This window comes from Monomorium pharaonis, chromosome 3, assembly GCF_013373865.1.
Source record: "Monomorium pharaonis isolate MP-MQ-018 chromosome 3, ASM1337386v2, whole genome shotgun sequence".
In the NCBI taxonomy this organism is placed as follows: domain Eukaryota; kingdom Metazoa; phylum Arthropoda; class Insecta; order Hymenoptera; family Formicidae; genus Monomorium; species Monomorium pharaonis.
The window spans coordinates 31923360-31942656 of record NC_050469.1 but is presented as its reverse complement, the minus strand read 5'-3'; the positions used below and the strand labels follow the sequence as shown (position 1 = coordinate 31942656).

The window sequence follows — 19297 nt, the reverse complement described above, 5'->3', positions numbered from 1 at the left end:
GGGCTAAAACACTCCATTGTAGAGGGCCCTTTATGCGCTCAAGTCATGCGCAAGGAACGACTATTAGCACGATCTGCACTATTTTCAGCAGAGTGAGCCTACTGTTCTTTCCTTTTCCTATACTGTGATATTTATCTGCGTGGTCTGCTGTCAAAGAATCTGAAAGACTGAATATTTATTATAATATATTTATTATCACAAGAAAAAGTACATATCCTATCATTTTTGTTTCGGTTAAATATAGCGAATCTATTAAATTAAAATTTGCATAAAAATTCAATCAACATAAAATTATATTCACACGTATACTAGTAAAAATATTAACGTTAGCTCCGCAAGCGCGTATAACCAACAAGGGAACAAACGAATTATTTCACATTATTTGTATTTTATATAATTACAACAGATGAAAAATCTTCGAGAATTTCAATTAAAGTACGAAGAATTTTATCAACTGGTATGAATTAAGTGATGGCACCTGCAAAAGACAAATGGATCAGACGTTTTATAATTACCGAAACAAAACGGCATAAGAAGGGCTTTACAATCTACAAAGTTACTTCTATGGTATGATATATACTCTATAAAATTATAACGACATCAATATGACATCATTAAACAATTTAAGTAATTTCAAATTATATTTTAACAACTTCTCAATGATATCTTTAACATCAATAAGATGTCATTTGGTGTTATCTTGTTTGCTGAACAGATAAAAAAATATTTACATGAGAAATTACTATGATTTTATTTGTTATATTGGTGATTTTGTAATGAATATGATTTTAAAGTAACTTTTTAACTGAAAAATCACTACAATACAGTTATGTATTTACAATATATAAAGTGTTTTTGTTAATATATTTTGGAAAGCTATTATTTCTCAACCACTTGAGCGATTCTTATGAAATTTGAAGGAAGTATTAAGAAAGGTTAAAAGTTTTATTTGGTATCATTATTGATGATATATTAATGGATGTCACTGCAGGTCTTATGTAGCCTCAAAGTTAAAAAAAAATTGAAATTTGTTAGTGTGAGCATGCTCAGAATGATCTTCAGTACATTATTTTTCATTCTTTAATTGTTTTGATTATTTGTACATTTTTATAAATTTTATAGTTTTTTAACAATTTAAAAGTTGTAATGATTTATAATATTAATTATATTAATTATATTGTTTGTGTCATTATTCAAGCTCTTTTTGATGAAAGTTTTATATATTCACCAGAAGATTTTTTTTCTTTCTTCAAGAAGAGCTTGTTAGAAAATTATGAAATTTAGTATGAGTAACAATTGAAAAGTAAAAGAGTATTATACTAAACATTCTAAGCATTCTTACATCAACACATTTCTATTTTTCAACTTTGAGGCCTCATAAAACATCTTCAATGATGTCCACTATTATTAATAGTATTAAATAAAACTTTTAACCTTTCTTAATACTTCTTTCAAATTTCATAAAAATCGCTTGAGTGATTAACACTGCTTTCGAAAAATGGATGTAGTTGACAAAAACACTCTATATAACAGCTATATAAATTTTAGTATCACATCTTATATAAAATAAAATCTACAAATGATGTAACTATAAATTATTAGGGAGACCGGAAAGTAATGTCATTTTTTTACATTAAATTCAAACAGATAAATTTATATTTTTAATCAATGATGTAATCACCCTCGTTATCAACAACCTTTTGCCATTTAGTGTGCAAATCTTCAATGCCGGATCGATAAAAATCAATTGGTTTTTGAGCAAAATATCTGGAGATGATATTGAAACTTAATGGTTTGAACTTAGAAAACCACCTTTGGCATTTACGAACGTCTAATGCACTTGGATAAACATTGCAAATGTTTTTGGTAGCAACTGTTGCGTTACTACCCTTGTGAAACTCAAAAACCATACAATGCCGGATATGTACCTCTTGGTATTTGGTTGGCCATTTCACTATAAGTTGCACAAAATTTTAAGATTTAATTATTTACGAGTAAACAAGTCACTCTAACTTTAAAATGTCTTTGGCACGACTTTGGCTGTGTTCCAAAATTCACTGCCAGTACTGAAAATCTATAGTCCACGTTACACATACTATAAATTTTCAGTATTGGCAGTGAATTTTGGAACACAGCCTTTGAAGTACACAATGAGCTGATAAATGATAAACGAATATCGACATGCCAGAAACGACATTACTTTCTGGTCCCCCTAATATATTGTAATTTTGCTTTTTTTCTTGTAACTAAACAAGTAATAATGATATATATTTATATTAAAAAATGATATTGAATAAATAAACTTATATTATGTAATAAAATACAAAAATCATATTTTAATATATACTTGTGATAAAATAACGTTTTTATAATTTCAATGATTATATTCTATTTAATATTATTATATAACTAATTAATGGTATTGATTTTTACATTTTTGCAATTACTTTGTGCAATAATATTGCTATATATTGAAGTAGTATATACTTGTTATATGTTTAAATAACTTGTAATATATATGATATTCATATATTTATATCATATAAAAAGAAGTAACATATAGATGTAATACATAGATGTAACTATGATATAAATATTATGAAATATATATTATATAAAATATTGTCAAGAGAAATAATGATTAAGAAATTAGGAGTTTAGATTAAACCAGTATAAGATAAGGTGTGGATAAATGCAAGGTTAAGATTTTGAATGTAAACCAAGTCCCTCCTTGGCATATGCTTGAAGTAATAAAGATTCTTCTATTATATAAAATATTACTTTTTAATTATATAGCAACAATTTGTGTGGGGATTTCATGTTCTTCATGAACTCTCGATATTAAATGTTTTTGATTTTTTTTCCAGATATTTCTGAAATCCTCTCATGAAGAAGTGTCAAAAGTGTCTGTATGGAAACGTTATAACGACTTCAAAAAACTCTATTCAGAGCTCAGTCACTTGCACAAGCATTTAGGAATGAAAGAAAACTTCCCAACTTTTCCAAAGTCGAAATACTTTGGTAGATTTGAGGCTGAGGTTGTGGAGGAGAGAAAAAAATGTGCTCTGAAATTTTTGGAATTTGTCGGACGATATTCGTACTTATACTCGAGCGATATCTTCATAACGTTCTTTGAAACTAGTCATGTAGATCACTATGCCAATGATTGTTCACATTCCTTGAGCTCCGACACTTCTGAAGACGATCGTGTTGTTCTGAGTGATTCCATACCTGTAAGTGATAATACAGTGCAGCAAAGTACTTTACAAGTTCCATTAAAAGCAGAATCTCAAAATGTACTGACAAATTCATGCTCCACTTTAGTCAATGTTGTTTGCACAAATAAGAATGAGTTTACAGTATGTCAAAGAAAGAACGAATTTCTTAACAGCAGTATTATCGAAAATATTAATGATAACAGAGAAGAACAAAACGGCTATAGAGCGGCGAAACCTGCGTTGCATACGCAGGAAACCACTGCTAAACATTACGATACACATTGGAACGAAAGTTTTGATAAAAATAATGTGACAGTACTTGACGACGTGTCGGGATTTGATAGTTTGAACAACAATATAATCAGTAAATCTTGTTCAAATTATAATACGCATTCCGCAATATTACGCGAGGAGGGAGATGTTTTTCAAGCGCAGTCGGATTCTTCGCAATATCTTTTGATAGCCGCCGCTCATATAAGTGCAGCCTTCAAGCACGAATCTATAGCAGAGTACAAGGAAGCTTTCGCGCAATATAAATTGGGAATATCGTACTTGATAAGAGGTGTACAGTTTGATCCAGACAGTACGATAGTACCGAGTATAAAGGATAAAATATTGAAGTATTTAGAGCGGGCTGAACAATTGTATAACAAGCATTTAAATTGTAATGTCTCGATAGTGAATAAACCAATATCGGAGCTTCAATATTATAAAGTACTTAAAATAATTAAATCCGTGATGCTCGTAATGGATATACGTGCAAACTGTAAGAGAGTTATAAAGGTAACAGATTTTAGTGTATAAATATATTCATGCAAATGTGTCTGTTTCTTATATATGGTTTTTATATGCAATGAATTGTTTTCCGAGTTTGATTATGACTTCTTTTACATTTTGTAATATCCAGTTTCATTTACATATATTGTTATTATGATACTCACCAGGTCTTATTTTATTATTTTTTATTATGTTTATAATTTGCTTATTTGTTTTAATTTATAACATATATAATTTGATTTAATTTATAACGTGTTTATTTGATGATTTAGCTTTGATTACACAGTCACACAAAAAAGAAAAAGTAGTCTGGGCTGTATACCAGACCCATGTTTTCCTATGGATTTTGATCTGCTGAATCCAAATCTGATGTCAGAATTGGTAGATTGGTTCGCTGTTTCGAGAAACATATAAGCGAAAGTGTTCGTTTTGTGGATTTTCGAAATTTTTTTAGATTTCCTCGAAACCAATCCACCAATTCTGACATCAGATTTGGATTCAGTAGGACATCCTGATATATAAAAACTTTTCTTGTTGCCCGAATGCACTGAAAGAAATAAACGTCTGATAATTAACTTATTTTTTGTTTTGTTATTAAACAATTATGTTTTGATACATTTTATAATTGATAACTTTCAAGAAATAAATTTTCTGTATGAAATTTCGTTCCATCTCTTTTTGTTGTTGAATAATAAGAAGTGTACCAATTTTCATTGATGTTATCTATTCAGAAATTTGCAAGAAATTAAATTCAAGCAGCAAAAAGAATGTTTATTGTATATCACAATATTCCTTATGTGTGTATAAGGTAAGTTTTGTTTCTTTGCGAGTAAAATTGAGTCATTGTTCATATTAATTATTTTCATTTTGCAATTAAGAGAATAAACATTCTCAATGTTATTCTTAATATGATTCTTTTTTGTCCTGTCAATTTGTGTTTACTATCATTTTTTTCTTATTTACTTGTTTAACTTAATTTTTTGTTATAAACAACAATACAGTATCGATTGTTATGGGAAAATTTCAAAGAGATTTCAACTTTGCATATTTTAAAAATACATTTGTGTGATAATTCTACAAAATGTCATTTAAATTGTTGCAACAGAGATGTTTTTAAGATCTTATAATGTAAAATTTCGCAATAAAATGTTTCTAAAATTTATCATATCTAATTATTTAAAAACATAAGCAAAACAAAAAATCATTAAACATCAAAATAATGTCAAAATGATTCTAAAATAGTGATTAAATCACTTTTTGATTAATCATAATTTAGTTATATCATTTTGATGTTTTTGCTGTTGATTCATTGTTCTATTTAAATATAATTTATTGTGATAATATCAGAACAACAAATTGATACGATATTAGACGATTGATATAATATTAGATGGTGATAACCATACTAATGAATAATAATGTTTATAGTTGTATGTTGAATAGCAATTGTTTTAATGCTTTAACTTTTACATTTTTTTTATTAAAAAAAATTTATTTTAAATTTTTCAAAGAAAAGTTGATGAATTTTATTCAAATATAGACTTTAAATTTTTATTTTATATTTTATGCAGTAATATGGTACAAGTACAAAATGTTACATAAATAAAATATGCGCGCGTTGTTATATAAAATACATTCTTTTTATCTAACATTTCAGAAGTTATATTTATATATTGTATTAATCAGATATATTATAGATAAACGTAAATAATAAAAACTGAAATAACCTTATATAATTTTTATTAATTTTATATAATTTTGTAATTTTTTAGTTTTTGCAATTTTCTAAATATAATAAATTTAAATATTTTTAAAATATTTTAAAATTAAAAATTAAAGTTAAAGTATTTCAAAAGTGATATTTAAATTTATTATATTCAGAGATCAGTAATATTAAAAAAAAAATTTCTATTTTAATAAAAGTTTTAAGAAAATTATTTTAATAACTTTTTATTAATATATCAGAAAGGTAATAATTTTTTTTAAACTTTCTTTAACTTTTTAAGTAACTTTTTACTAAAACTTATAAGATTTTAAATACAAAAATCGCAGATGTTTTAATATTCTAGAGTTGTTGTAAAAATACAAACATATTTGATAATTTTTATGAAATATTTCACTTTTTACTTGAAATATTTCTGAAGTACCTTTGTACAATTTTGGTGCTGTATGGAAAAGCATTAATAATATTTTGTATAATGGTAATTTTATGTAGATAGGATTTAAGAAATTTTTAATTTATAAATTAATTCATAATTTCAGACTGTAGAAAAATCTGGTAATTACGAGGACAATTTAAGTAATTACGTATTACACAAACAAGTACCTTACATGGTATATTTATACGCATGTATTGAAACGGAAACTACTGTATTTTTAATCTTACAATATGCAAGGTATGATAATTTTACTTTTAATATTTTGTATAATACGTTGATTAAAAAATTACTGATTTAAATAAACATTCCGAGAAAAAATAAACTTATACAATTATAGATCATCATATAATTGGCCACATATATTATAATATAATTAGATCCAAAAAATGGCGGGCTATAATCTTATATAACTATATACAATTAATAAAGTTAATATATAGTAAAATGTAATATGATTTTATATATATATATGTATATAATTATATATAATTAAATGTAATATGATTATATATGGAAACAGCTGAAAAAATATGTAAGAAAAATATGTTACAAAAATATGTAAGATATCAGACCAAAATTCCAATTATTATTATATATGTTATTAGATCTTTTTATATCTAATTATTTATATTTATATCATTTTATCAATTTTTCTCGGGGTGTTATTAATACTATTCAAATAACTATTTATATCAAAAAATATTTATTTGAGAAAAAATAATTCTTTTTTAATGGTATTTATATAATAATAAACTAGATCACTTAAGTGAGATACACAATATAAGGCAAACAAAAAAGACTAGTTACAGTTGAGGCTGAATCTTGGTGAATATTTTATATGTAAATTAAAATTTTTATATTTTTGAATTTCCAATTTTTATAAATTTTTATAAACTGCGTTTTTAAATCAATATTTTATTTTATTTGAATTAAGCCATATTTCCTCCTACAGTGTATAATATACTTTACATTTTGTTACAGTTGTGGAAGATTATGGGATTTTGTAAGATTACATTACAAAGTATCTGACTCGTGCAATGTAATTTTAAACCACACGTATATAGATAAAGAAAAAGTTGACAACATTGAAAATACTCATGGACTAAATAAAGTAGACCGGATTACAGAAAGTAATGAAATACAGAAAAATTATCACAACGGACAAATATGCACAACGGATGTTCAAAATGAGACTTATATGGAAATGCCTACTGTACAATTATTAGAAAAATCACAAGAATTATTGCAATCTGTTAATGCAACACTAAGGAAAAGCAATTCTATAGCAAATCGATTAAATAAGTGTAAGGAATTAAAACATTCGGAAAGTACATTGTCGCTAAATATGAGAACTGTCACGCAGATCTCTCAAGGATTAGATCTTACGTTATCTAATGCTTGTTATAATAAGTCACCAAATAATATGAAGATGTACGACATTGCAGAGAATCTTTCAACAAAAAATCTCGTAAAGAATGAAGATCCGAAAGGCAATAATTCTCTATTAATAAACAATAATGGAAATCCAAACGTGTCAAGAAATATTTGTTCATCTGTGTTGAACGGTGTAATTCGCGATTCGTACGAAAATAACAAAATAAATAATTTAGTATTTAACAATTTTACTTCAAAGACTAAATTTTCAACGCGAAATATCACGACCAATAATACAATACAGATCTGTAAGAATAATAATGCTGAAGGTATATCCAGTCAAATACATTTATCACACTACGATGAGACACAATATCAGTATAAAGAGAATAATAATGATGAAGAACAAGAGCTTTGGCAAGTACCAGAAGCCATGGTCCGAACATGGGCGGCTGAAATTCTTTTAGCTTTAGAGGCACTTCATCAGCAGAATATCCTGATTCTTGATTTCAAACCCGATAATATTCTTCTCGATGACGCAGGACATATTCGGCTTACTTACACTGTATCACAGCGCAATGTTGAACTATCTAAACTAACATATCCATATTCATCCCCTGAATCAGTAATGTTTTCTCCGATTACTATCATTACGTCTGCTACAGACATTTGGAGTTATGGAGTTATTTTGTATGAACTACTTACTGGCACAGTATGTAAAATTATTAAAAAATTATATATTTTAACAATAATAAAAATTTGACCTTACTTTACAGATGTTTATCAGGAACCATTCAGGATCGTTTCAATCACATTCCATAATTAACATTCCCAGCAGATTATCGGAAAATGCAAGATCCTTGCTATACAGTGTAAGTTTATATATACATTCTGCGCACTTTTTAATATTAATGTTTCACAATTTAACTTTTTAATTTTCTACTTCAAATTTCTATTTTGTTTACGAGGAAATAGTTATGAAAGTTTGAAAGGATTAAAAATACCTTTTTTTTTACAATTTTTTAAAGAAAAGGTAACAAAAATTTTTTTTTAATTAAATGTATATTTTTATATTAATTGAATATTTTTAAATTAAGTGTAAAATGTTTTTATGCCTATATTTAAAACAATTTTTTAATAATTTATTAAGAACAGTTATCGATATGGATTATGCTTATCAACATTTTACAGTCATTGTAACATTTCACAAAACAATTCTGAAAACAAAAATGCTTCGAGAATCTTAAAAAAAAAACTTAAATTTTATCCTTTTTTTATTTATACATTTTCAAGGAAATACTGAATGTTTAGAGCAAAAATCGTTTTTTGTCTAAAATTTTGGACTAGTTTTGTTAATAAAAAAACTAAGAATTTTTATTAAAATATTCTATAGAAGAATAAAATTAAGTAATAAAGAAATACTGTAATTTTTATACTGTAAAAATTTCAACTAAATTGGTCGAATAATTTTTGAGATATCCTACTCATCGAGTTAGAAAACTATTCTTTTAAAAACGCGTTTAAAAAAAATATTCTCAAAGATTACTTTTGGGAATTGGAATAAAACTTACTTCTCTCTTCTCTAACAATTAACCATTAGAAAAAAGCGATAAACAATAGTATTAATACTTGAAGAAAACACAAAAAATAACAATTTTCATCAAAAATCAATCCAAACTATACTATCTTCCCTTAATCAAATCCTTTTGCTGTGCATATATGTTTATATAAGTGATAAATTATTGTTGCAGATGCTGAAATACAATCCAGAAGAAAGACTAACGATAGACGAAATAAAGCGTCATCCATTTTTTGTAGAAATTGATTGGTTGAATATAATCAATTCTTAAACTTAATACTTCATCAAGGAATTAATAAATTTATTACAATATAGTAATTATATTCTATATTCTATAAGTATTTATTATTATATAATGGAAATACAAATCAATCTTGTAGATAAATAAAAATGTATCTCAATATATTATAAGGTAGTGTCACTTAACTATACAGTGCAAAAATATTGATTTCATAATAATAATAAAAATTATGTTATACAATTATTTAGATTTTACTTTTTCACTTCTACTTATTGTCGACATACCGTCAATAAATCTAGTCGTAAATAAAACATTAGCGTTGTTGAACATACCATTCTTTAACGACACAATAATAAATTGCGAATGTTTAAAATGTCTCTTTAACATTGTACCTATATTTTCTGTATGTGAAAGATCCAAGGCAGCATCTACTTCGTCCAGAATATAAAGCGGTGCAGGTTTATAAAGAAGCATAGCTAACACTAACGACAAAGCAACTAAGGATCTCTGACCGCCAGATAGTTCTCCTAATGATTCTTTCCAGGCACCCGAAAATCCAACTTTCACTTCTAAACCATCTGTTATTGTTTCATTTTCCGGTGGTTGTAACTTAGCTTCAGCTCCCGGTAATAAGGTACTAAATATAGAACCAAAGTCCTTGTTCACCTAATAAAATACAAAATTTATATATATGTGTGTGTGTGTGTGTGTGTGTGTGTGTGTGTGTGTGTGTGTGTGTGTGTGTGTGTGTGTGTGTGTGTGTGTGTGGCGCGCGTGTCAATGTGCGTGCGTGCGCACATGTGTCGGACACTGTGGACTTATTTAATTCAGTTACAATGTTCAATTTAAGTCATAGATATATTTGTTGTAATGTAATAAATTTTAATATCACAATTTTATATCTAGATATACTTATTCATGTGCTTTAGATACAATTCAACATGTATAAAAAATATACTTAAAAAATTGTAATTTTTTATTTATTGCATACGTACATACATTTGTACATGCAATGTCTATTCCAAAATGATTAAATATCTCAGAAAATGCATTTTTACAGATAATTTTAAAAAATTATAGAACACAAGTGATGTATTTAGTGATTATTTAGTTAGTCGTTGAACCTTGGATTGCGTCACAAAAATTAGATCAAGATCATTGACTTTTTAAAATAAAAAATCTTTTTTATATTACACACACACACACACACACACACACACACATACACATACACAATATATAATGATCCTTTTAAAATTGTCATAATAAATTTTTTTATTGTGTACTTTTATGAGAGTTGAAAGTTAAAATAATATTACTAAATACATTACTTTGTATCCTATTTTGTTAAAAATGTTTCTTAAAATTGTATATTTTCCAATAGGTATTTAGCTGTTTTGGAACATTTCAGACATCATTGGGTGTCTGAAATGTTCCAAAACAGCTAAATGTGTGTGTGTAAGCATTTGTGATACACATTTCTCAAAAACTACCTGTTTCCAAGCTTTAAGCAAGGTTTGTTTCTTCTTTTCATCCAAATGTTTAATTGTTTCAAGAATTTTATTCTTATCATTTTCAACTATTCTTTTCTTCTTTAACGTGTCATTATATTGTTCTTCTTCTTTGTCAAGGAGATTAATTGCTCGCGTATTTATATTACGACTTAATTGTTCACGCGTTTTTTCTAAATAATGTACTTTTTGTTCTATTTCCCCTGGTTTATTAACTTCAAAATCATATATACCACCTAAAAAAAAATATATATATATATATATGATAGATATATTTTCTAACCAATGTTTTATCTCTGTAAAATTACCTTTCTTTCCAAAGTAAGGTTTCTCTTGTTCAATCCACTCATACTTTTTTGTGAGCTCTACAACTTTGTGCTTACATTCCGCTGCAGATTTTTTTATATCATTCATTTCGTGATTTAATTTTTTAATATCTAATTCGAAATCTTTATTTTGTTTAATGATATCTTCTTTCCTTGCTATTAACCTTTGCATATCTTTGTTCTGCTGATTAATAATATCCTTTTGTTTCTTAACATTATTTTGCAATTCAGTAACTTTACTTTTGGTTTCTTCTAATTCTTGTCGAAGAGTTCCTCCTTTTTCTTCAAATCTATTGCTCTCCTCATTTGTTTGAAACAATTGTTCATTACCATTTTCAATGCTTTTCTTTAATTCCTTTATTTCTAATTCAAGCGTTTCTGACTCTTGTTCTCTTTTCTGCCATTCTTTGCGACTTTTTTCTGCCTTTTTCTTCAAGATATTTAGTTGGTTTTCAGTTTCTTTTAATTGTTTTTCACGAATATTTACTGCATCCTTTAATTGAATTTCTAGGTCCTTTGCACGTTTTGTACTTTCTTTTTCTAAATTTTTTGCTGTGGTCATCCGTTGTGTAAGTTCTTCAATAGCTGCATTTAGAGAATTCACCTGGCAAAAAAGGTTTTTTAACTTTATGTATTACACACACACATACGAAATAAAAATATGTGTGCGTGTTTAAAATGGATAAGTAGTTGTAAAATCATTTTTTGAAAAGAAAATTTTTTAAGATCACATAGAAGTAATTTTTTTAAATGGAATTATACATATAGAATTATACATATATATTATTTCTTTTACATATGATTCTTCTAATTATTTGCATAAAAATATTATTTATTAAAAAACTTATTAAAAATTGTTTATAATAAATTTTATACTTTTTATAAATTTATTATAATTTATAAATTTAAAGCTATCAAAATCTTACTGTTACGTTTTACAGAAAGTGTGTGTGATAGTTCTTAACCCTTCGCATACAAATACTGGTGTACCACCCATAATTAAAAATTCAGCGCTCTGTACCTTTTAAGTACCATAATAAATGGAAAAATCTCAAAAACTGCAAAACTCACTTTTTTTTAAATCGTGAATTTTTTTAAATATAAAATTTCTTAAATTTTACTACCAAAAGTATGTAAATACTTTCTGTAAATATTAAAGTTAATCCATAATTTTTTTTTAGAATTTTAGCATAAATATTTTAAAAGATACAGCTGTTTGAAAATTGCCATGGGTGGCAACTAGCCAGGGTGTATGCAAAAATTGAAAAAATAAGTGTGTATGCAAAGGGTTAATTCTAATATTTTAAAAAATATTAAATATCTTTTTAAAATATTAAATTTTTCACAAAACTATTTATTTGATAAGTTATGTCTACTATTTATTTTAATAATTAAAAGAATCGTTTTATGAAAAAGAAATTTTAATTCCACAAAAATATGGTGCAATAATAAGACTTTGAAAAATTAATTTTTACACAAACTATTTTATCATTATTTGTCCTGCACAAACAATTTTTATTAAAAAATTTTTTTTAATGTTTTTTAAAAATATTTTAGATAAGCAAATTAAAATCTTGTATATATTTTTTGTATATGTACATATAAAATATATATTACATATAAATATGTATGTACCTCTTCCTTGATTTTATGATAACTCGTTTGCTGCAATTGCTGTTGTATCATATTAATTTCATAAGTCAATAGATCATATTTTTGTTTTAACAATGCATGTTTTTCTGCAGTTTTTGTAACATTTAATAAAGTAGTCTCTACATCTTTTAAGAGCTGTTCTTTGTGATTTAGTTCATTCCGAATTTCTTTCAATTCTTCCAGTTTTAATAAAACTGATCCAGATTTCGCCGGAGCACCGCCAGATAACGTACCAACTGGATCAAAAAGATCGCCTTCCAAAGTAACACACTTTTTCATAATCTTTTCATGGAAAGCTATTTTCTTGGCAGTTTCCATGTCTTTGCATACAAATATCTGACCAAATATCCACGTCATTGCTGGTCTAATTTCATCTGGAAAATCTATAAGAGATAAAGCAGGTTGAACATTCTCTTTTCCGACCAAATTTTGTGCCAAAGTGATCGTTTGTTGATCTATGAATCTACCAGTCACTCGGTTGAGTGGAATAATCGTAACTCGTTGTTGTAATTGTCCATGTTGAAGAATTTTCTTGCTTGTGGTCTCGGTATCAACTATTACATTATAAAGCTAAAACATAATTACATTGAAATAAAGATTTTCATCAAAAAATATAAATTTGTGATTTTGAAAAATTATTAGAAAGTCTTTTAAAAATGATTAACTTTAAAAAAGGTTACTTTAAAAAATTAATTCAAAGTACTTTAATACAACATATTTTTATTATTTTTTGAGTTACTAAAAATTTACAATATCACCAGCATAATTATTAATCCAAGTACACTACACAGAAATAGTATTTATAAAAGTATTATTATTTTATTTCTGAATTTGAAATATTGAACTATATACTACACATTGTAATAAATAAAATTTTATAATATTATTTATTTATTTCGATTCAAGTATAACACATGAAACATGTAGAGAAAATTAGATATAAGCACCTACCAAATCTATATTTTAACAATATAAAATACTTTATTGTGCAATCGTGCAAACACTGTTTAAAAACCACAACTGTGGGGTTTACAGGTACCTCTCTATTTACAACAGAATTATGTTTTGAGATCAGTCATTGAAATCGAGATAATTATAAGTTGAATGACATTTATATTTCATAAAATATAATGTTATTTATGCAAAATAACTATTTTATTTACGAAAACGATTACAGACTTCTATTTAGGAAATGTTATTTTTTAACAATTATTTTAAAGAAATTTTACTACAATATTTATTATTATTATATTAATATTTACAAATTAATTTCAACAAATAATTGAAAATATTCTTTTGTTAAAAATATCAATTTTTTAAATTAAATATCAATTTTCTAAAAAATAATTCTTAATATATATGTCTAATATTTTTTATATTATATTAATATTATATTATATATTTATATTAAATTTTTATATTATATTAATATTTTTAGCCAATATGTTGATCATACATTAAAAAATGTATAAGTTGAAATAGTCATAAGTAGAATATCTAAAATACTTTATTTGATAAAGTATTTTGAATTAAAAAATCAGAATACATGCAATCTATCAATTGAAGAAAAAATGTTACCTTTCCACCTGCAGCAACTTCCAAGGCGTACGCAGCTTTTCTGTCCTTCAGATTAATTAATTTGCATACGATACCCTTTACAGATTTTGCATTAAAATTAGGTTCAGGATTTTGATACTGGAACCTTGTTCGAGGATATCTCGATTCAAATTGATCCAGTTGTTCACGCAATGGTTTCATCTCTGCAATCAAATTATTTCTTTGCTTTTTTAAATCTTCCAAATAACCATCCTTATAATTCAACTTCTGCATTTCGTTCTCCAAGTTCTTCAACTCCTTTTCCTTGTTTTCCAAATCCACATTGTATTTTTTATATTCATTCCCAGTATTATGCATGTCCTTCTGTTTCTTATTCAGCTGCTGCCTGTTGTGATTTAATGTCATCTCACACTGTTTGAGTTCGGTCTGTGCTTGTGTTATGCTCTGCTTGGCACTTATTAATTGTTGTTCCAATGTTGCATTTTTGCCATCTTCACTTTCTAGCAAGCCCGCACTGATCTTTTGATACTTCTCCTGCGCTTCTAGCACTGCCTCGGTATCTTTTTGACACTTTTCCTTTAAACTTTGGAAAAGTCCTCCAACTTTCTCTAATTCTTTATTCTTTAAAATGAGTGCATTTTTATCATCTGTTATATTAATTTTTATTTGTTCAATTGTTTTTTTCACAGCTTTAACATTTTCCTTGTTACTGTTTACTTCGGCTGATAATTTAAACTGTTTCTTCTCATATTCCTGTAGCTCCTGCTCCAAGGCTTCTAACATATTACTTTTTTCCTATTAAAAAGTTACTTGATAATAATGCTTTTATATTATCACATTTAACATTATTCATACATAATATTATTATTAAAAATTATCAGGGTTAGAATAGATATATTTTTTAACTAAATTAAAATAAAATCAACAACTTATACAATTAATGTAATTAAAAATTATATGAACAAAAAATTAACTCAGTTAAAAGTTACATTAAGATTAAATTAATTAAAGTAATAAATTAAAAATTACTTTAAAAAATATTATTTATATTAAATTTGAAAGTTATAATTAATTTAAATTAAATTACTATCAAAACAATAACAATATAAAATTAAATATATTTAATATTTTATTTGTAAATTAAGTATATAAAATAACAAAGAAATATATGTTTAATGTGGGAATGTTCTTTTTTCTTATTTTTTCTTTTTGCACACAGAAAATTTCAACTTATAGGAAAAAATTTAATAAGTTAAAAAGTTTATGTATTTTATGTATTTTAAAAATAACTAGTTAAAAGTTAAACCATTTAAAACTAAGTTAAATTAAAAGTTGTTAACTTTTTAACTTTATTATTAACTTTGAAACTTTTAATTGGTTACTACCCAATCCTAAAAATTATATTATTATTGTATTATAGAGAATGTTCGACAACATGTGAAAGAAAATGGTGAGTTCTAGGTGACAAAATGAGACAAAAATCAAGAATAACAAATATACAATTTGGACTAATAACAATTTTGATACACATATCTAAAAATTGCAAAAACCTATTTTCTATTATAGAATTACAAAAAAATTTTTTTAAAGAAATTATACCGCTTCTTTTTTCTTTAGTAGTTTATCATATTTCGCTTCTATATTCTTGATTTCTTCTTGACCAGCAGCTATATCCTCAAATTTCGAGTCTATTTTGTTTTGCACAGTCTTAACATCTTCTTCCGTCTTTTGACTATTACTAAGAGCAGTAACATACTTCCAAGCAATATGAATTCGTTTGCTGTGTTCAAGCTCTCTTTCTATTCCCTGAAATTCCACATATCTTGTTCTCTCTTCTTTTAACTTGTTCAACTTCGGACCTATCTCTTCTTTCAAAATCTAAAACACACAGAATAAATATTGGAAAATTAGATAAGAAAAATCAGTAGAAGGAATCAGTATAAAGGATGTTCAGCAATAGATAAAAAAAATTCAGAAATAATTTTAAATCATAAAATAACACAAAAATATAAAATAACAAAATAATAATTAAAACTTTGTTTTTTATTTAATATAAATATTTAAATATTTACACGCTTTAAATACTTTTTCACATAAATATATAAACATTCAGAACTACAAAATCAAGAGTAACAGAGTTTCAATAAATGCTTTGTTTTTTAATATCTAAATATGTATGTACTTTTAAACACTTTTTATGAACATGTAAACATTTATATTTAAAAACTAAAGTCTTAATTACAATTTGATATTTTTTATTTCCATTTTATCATCCTGAATTAATCCTTAAACTTTTCTCCACCTATCACTAAATACCACCATCAAACACTATATAAACGTCAAATGCTTTAACAACATACATTATTTATCTCCTTTAGTTTACTGTCCTTTTTTTCTATAGTGATCAATGATGATTGCTTCTTCTTCTCGTACATTTTCGTTCCTGCCGCTTCTTCGAGCATAGATAGAATTTCTACTGGCTTCATATTCAACACTTTTGTTATTCTACCTTGCATAATCAGAAAATGTGGATTGTTCACATTTAATTGGACAGAACAGAACAAATCCTGTACCCGTTTATTCGGCACATTTGTCCCATTGATCATATACTTATTTTTACCACCAATCACCACTTGTCTGGTAATCACAATTTCCTCATGTTGTTCATAGCCCATAGGGGAAGACTCTCGGTCATGATTATCAAATGTTATCGTTACAGTGGCCTTTTTTATTCCTGCTTGACCTGATTTGTATACCAAATCTTGTAAAGAGTTAGCTCGCACCTACATTAAATCAAATCAATGTTATTAGTGACATAATTTTGTAGATTAATAAATAATTTTCAATTTAATAAATATCATTGTCAGTGCATATAAAATAAATATGAGGAATTATTAAAAAACAATTTTAACATGTATTATAACAAGTTTGTTACAATTTAAATATAGTTTTTATAAAAATTATCAAGAGATAAATGATGTTTCTCAATTAACAATGTTGCACTTAGATAACTTAAAATTATCCAAATAAAAACCAAATAAAATATGTAAACGTATCTTAGATAAAATAAGGATATAATTTAAACTTCTTTATCTGAATTAATAAAATTATATATTTATCTAGATAATTTTTAAAAATAATATTGATGTTAAACAAAACAATTTAGAATGTAAAAACAACATATTTATAATGTTATTTCAAATTATTTATTAAAAGAGTTCTGTAAAAAATTCAATTTGACAAAAAATATTTGTTTGTATGGAGCAATGTACAAATAAAAATAAAAATTAAAAAATATAAAGGAAATATATTATTATATAGTGACAAAATAGTTTCTTGTAAAAATTTTCAAACTATAGTTTTAAAACAATTTTTATATTATATTATTATTTTTTTATCTGTGTAATCTGTTATCATTAAAAATTTTTTTTTATTAGGATAAATAACTTGGAGTTAAGGATAATATTCAATATTGTTCACATAAACTTAAATAATCTGATAATTCTCTAGATAATTTTATGTATTATTTTATACATATTGACGAACATTGTTCCCCAAATTATATTACAAAAATGAGGCTATGTTCGAACATCGCACAATATTTTGAATAAATTTTCTATGAAATGTAAAATATATGCACGATAAATAAAATTTACCTGGCCGAGATTCGTAATACCCAAAACAAAGCATATTGCATCCAAAATATTTGATTTTCCGCTACCATTAAATCCTGTAATTGCGTTGAATTCCTTATCGAATCCATTTATTTCAATTCGTTTACCGTAGGATTTGAATCCTTCTAGCACTATTGATTTGACATACATGTTAAATTAGTAGCAAATTATCACACTTTATATATTCAGATCTTTTTCAACAACATAAACTTCTTTTTTCTGTTACTAATATCTGTTCTTTCAAAGAATTACTGGGACCATCTGACCAAATAAAGTACTGCAATAAAGTAAGAGAGTAATACCAATGCTGTATGACTACAGTATCAAAATATGCTTAAAAAATGTATACAAAATTAATTTGTCAATACAAAGTCGTTACGTTGATCCTCGCAAGGAAACAACATGAACGATTGCTTCAAGTAGCTTCAAGACTCCAAAATTCAAATACCTCAAACTCCTCAAACCGAATACATACAGAAAGCCAACTGATACATTCAACCATGGTGTAAAGGCCTTCACACATGAATTGACATAACCATAACGTAAAGGGCCATCTACAATGGAGTGTTTTAGTAGAGCACTAGAAAAGTAGGGGTATTCTCACGTCCGCCATTTTTCTTCAAACTAGCAAGTAACTAGCATGAAAAGTTAGGTATATTTTGTACATATATACGTCAATAATGTTTGGAAACGCCAAATTTTATGCGACAATAAAACAAAGACACGATATTTATGATCTTGAGACTGTAAAAGTTATTGCGATGTATTATATATATAAAACATCATGCTAGTTACTTGACTAGTTTGAAGAAAAATGGCAGACGTGAGAATACTCACTTTTATAGTGCCTTAGTTTTAGCCGTAACAGCACTAAATTACGGCAATGCTGTCTAGAATGGGTGCTTTCTATTTAAGGGGATGCTGGAGATGGGTCTGTTTTATCGATTAAACGCGATTATTGTTTTTCTAAAAAATCTTTTTGTTGATTACACAGAATTAAAAATCCTTCTCCAGAATTAAAATATAGACACTAACGGAGTGCGCAGTACACAAGTTTATATGAAAAACGAACAAAAATTAAAAAATTACAGTTTTGTCAGTTGAGTCAACTATTTTACTTATGGCCATTTTATTTATATTTGTAATGCTTATTTAATATTGTGATTAAATAAAATATTATAGGGACTCTAGCTAAAGCTATTTTTAAACGCAGGCTAGTACAATCTAG

General features: G+C 26.0%; 2 protein-coding genes across 5 annotated transcripts; one reads left to right on the top strand and one right to left on the bottom strand.

The window, feature by feature from the left end:
* The first annotated feature begins 60 nt into the window (after window positions 1–60).
* LOC105830455 (ribosomal protein S6 kinase delta-1) lies at window positions 61–9589 on the top strand. Its single transcript, XM_012669779.3, has 7 exons — window positions 61–207; window positions 407–567; window positions 2868–4001; window positions 6258–6391; window positions 7136–8240; window positions 8305–8400; window positions 9280–9589. Exons 2-7 carry the CDS (start codon window positions 472–474, stop codon window positions 9376–9378), a joined length of 2664 nt encoding a protein of 887 aa, XP_012525233.1. The 5' UTR covers window positions 61–207; window positions 407–471; the 3' UTR covers window positions 9379–9589.
* LOC105830432 (structural maintenance of chromosomes protein 2) lies at window positions 9426–18792 on the bottom strand. 4 transcript variants are annotated; one of them, XM_012669751.3, is made up of 9 exons: window positions 18419–18792; window positions 18052–18346; window positions 16756–17178; window positions 15995–16273; window positions 14417–15190; window positions 12821–13408; window positions 11168–11789; window positions 10842–11095; window positions 9426–10014 (listed from the first exon to the last, which is right to left on the bottom strand). In XM_012669751.3, the coding sequence occupies exons 2-9, from the start codon at window positions 18217–18219 to the stop codon at window positions 9589–9591; spliced, it is 3534 nt and encodes a 1177-aa protein (XP_012525205.1). In that variant the 5' UTR covers window positions 18220–18346; window positions 18419–18792; the 3' UTR covers window positions 9426–9588. The 4 variants fall into 4 exon arrangements, with proteins under 4 accessions (XP_012525205.1, XP_012525213.1, XP_012525221.1 ...); XM_012669759.3 differs by having other exon boundaries at window positions 18438–18792; XM_012669767.3 differs by having other exon boundaries at window positions 18518–18792.
* Window positions 18793–19297: the final 505 nt, after the last annotated feature.

Coding starts and splice junctions, on each gene's coding strand:
- LOC105830455 (XM_012669779.3), top strand. CDS start 472: ATGGCACCTGCAAAAGACAAATGGATCAGACGTTTTATAATTACCGAA. Junction 6,392..7,135: donor TTAATCTTACAATATGCAAG/GTATGATAATTT, acceptor ATTTTGTTACAG/TTGTGGAAGATTATGGGATT. Junction 8,401..9,279: donor CAAGATCCTTGCTATACAGT/GTAAGTTTATAT, acceptor TTATTGTTGCAG/ATGCTGAAATACAATCCAGA.
- LOC105830432 (XM_012669751.3), bottom strand. CDS start 18,219: ATGTATGTCAAATCAATAGTGCTAGAAGGATTCAAATCCTACGGTAAA. Junction 16,274..16,755: donor AACTAAAGGAGATAAATAAT/GTATGTTGTTAA, acceptor TGTGTGTTTTAG/ATTTTGAAAGAAGAGATAGG. Junction 15,191..15,994: donor TACTAAAGAAAAAAGAAGCG/GTATAATTTCTT, acceptor ACTTTTTAATAG/GAAAAAAGTAATATGTTAGA.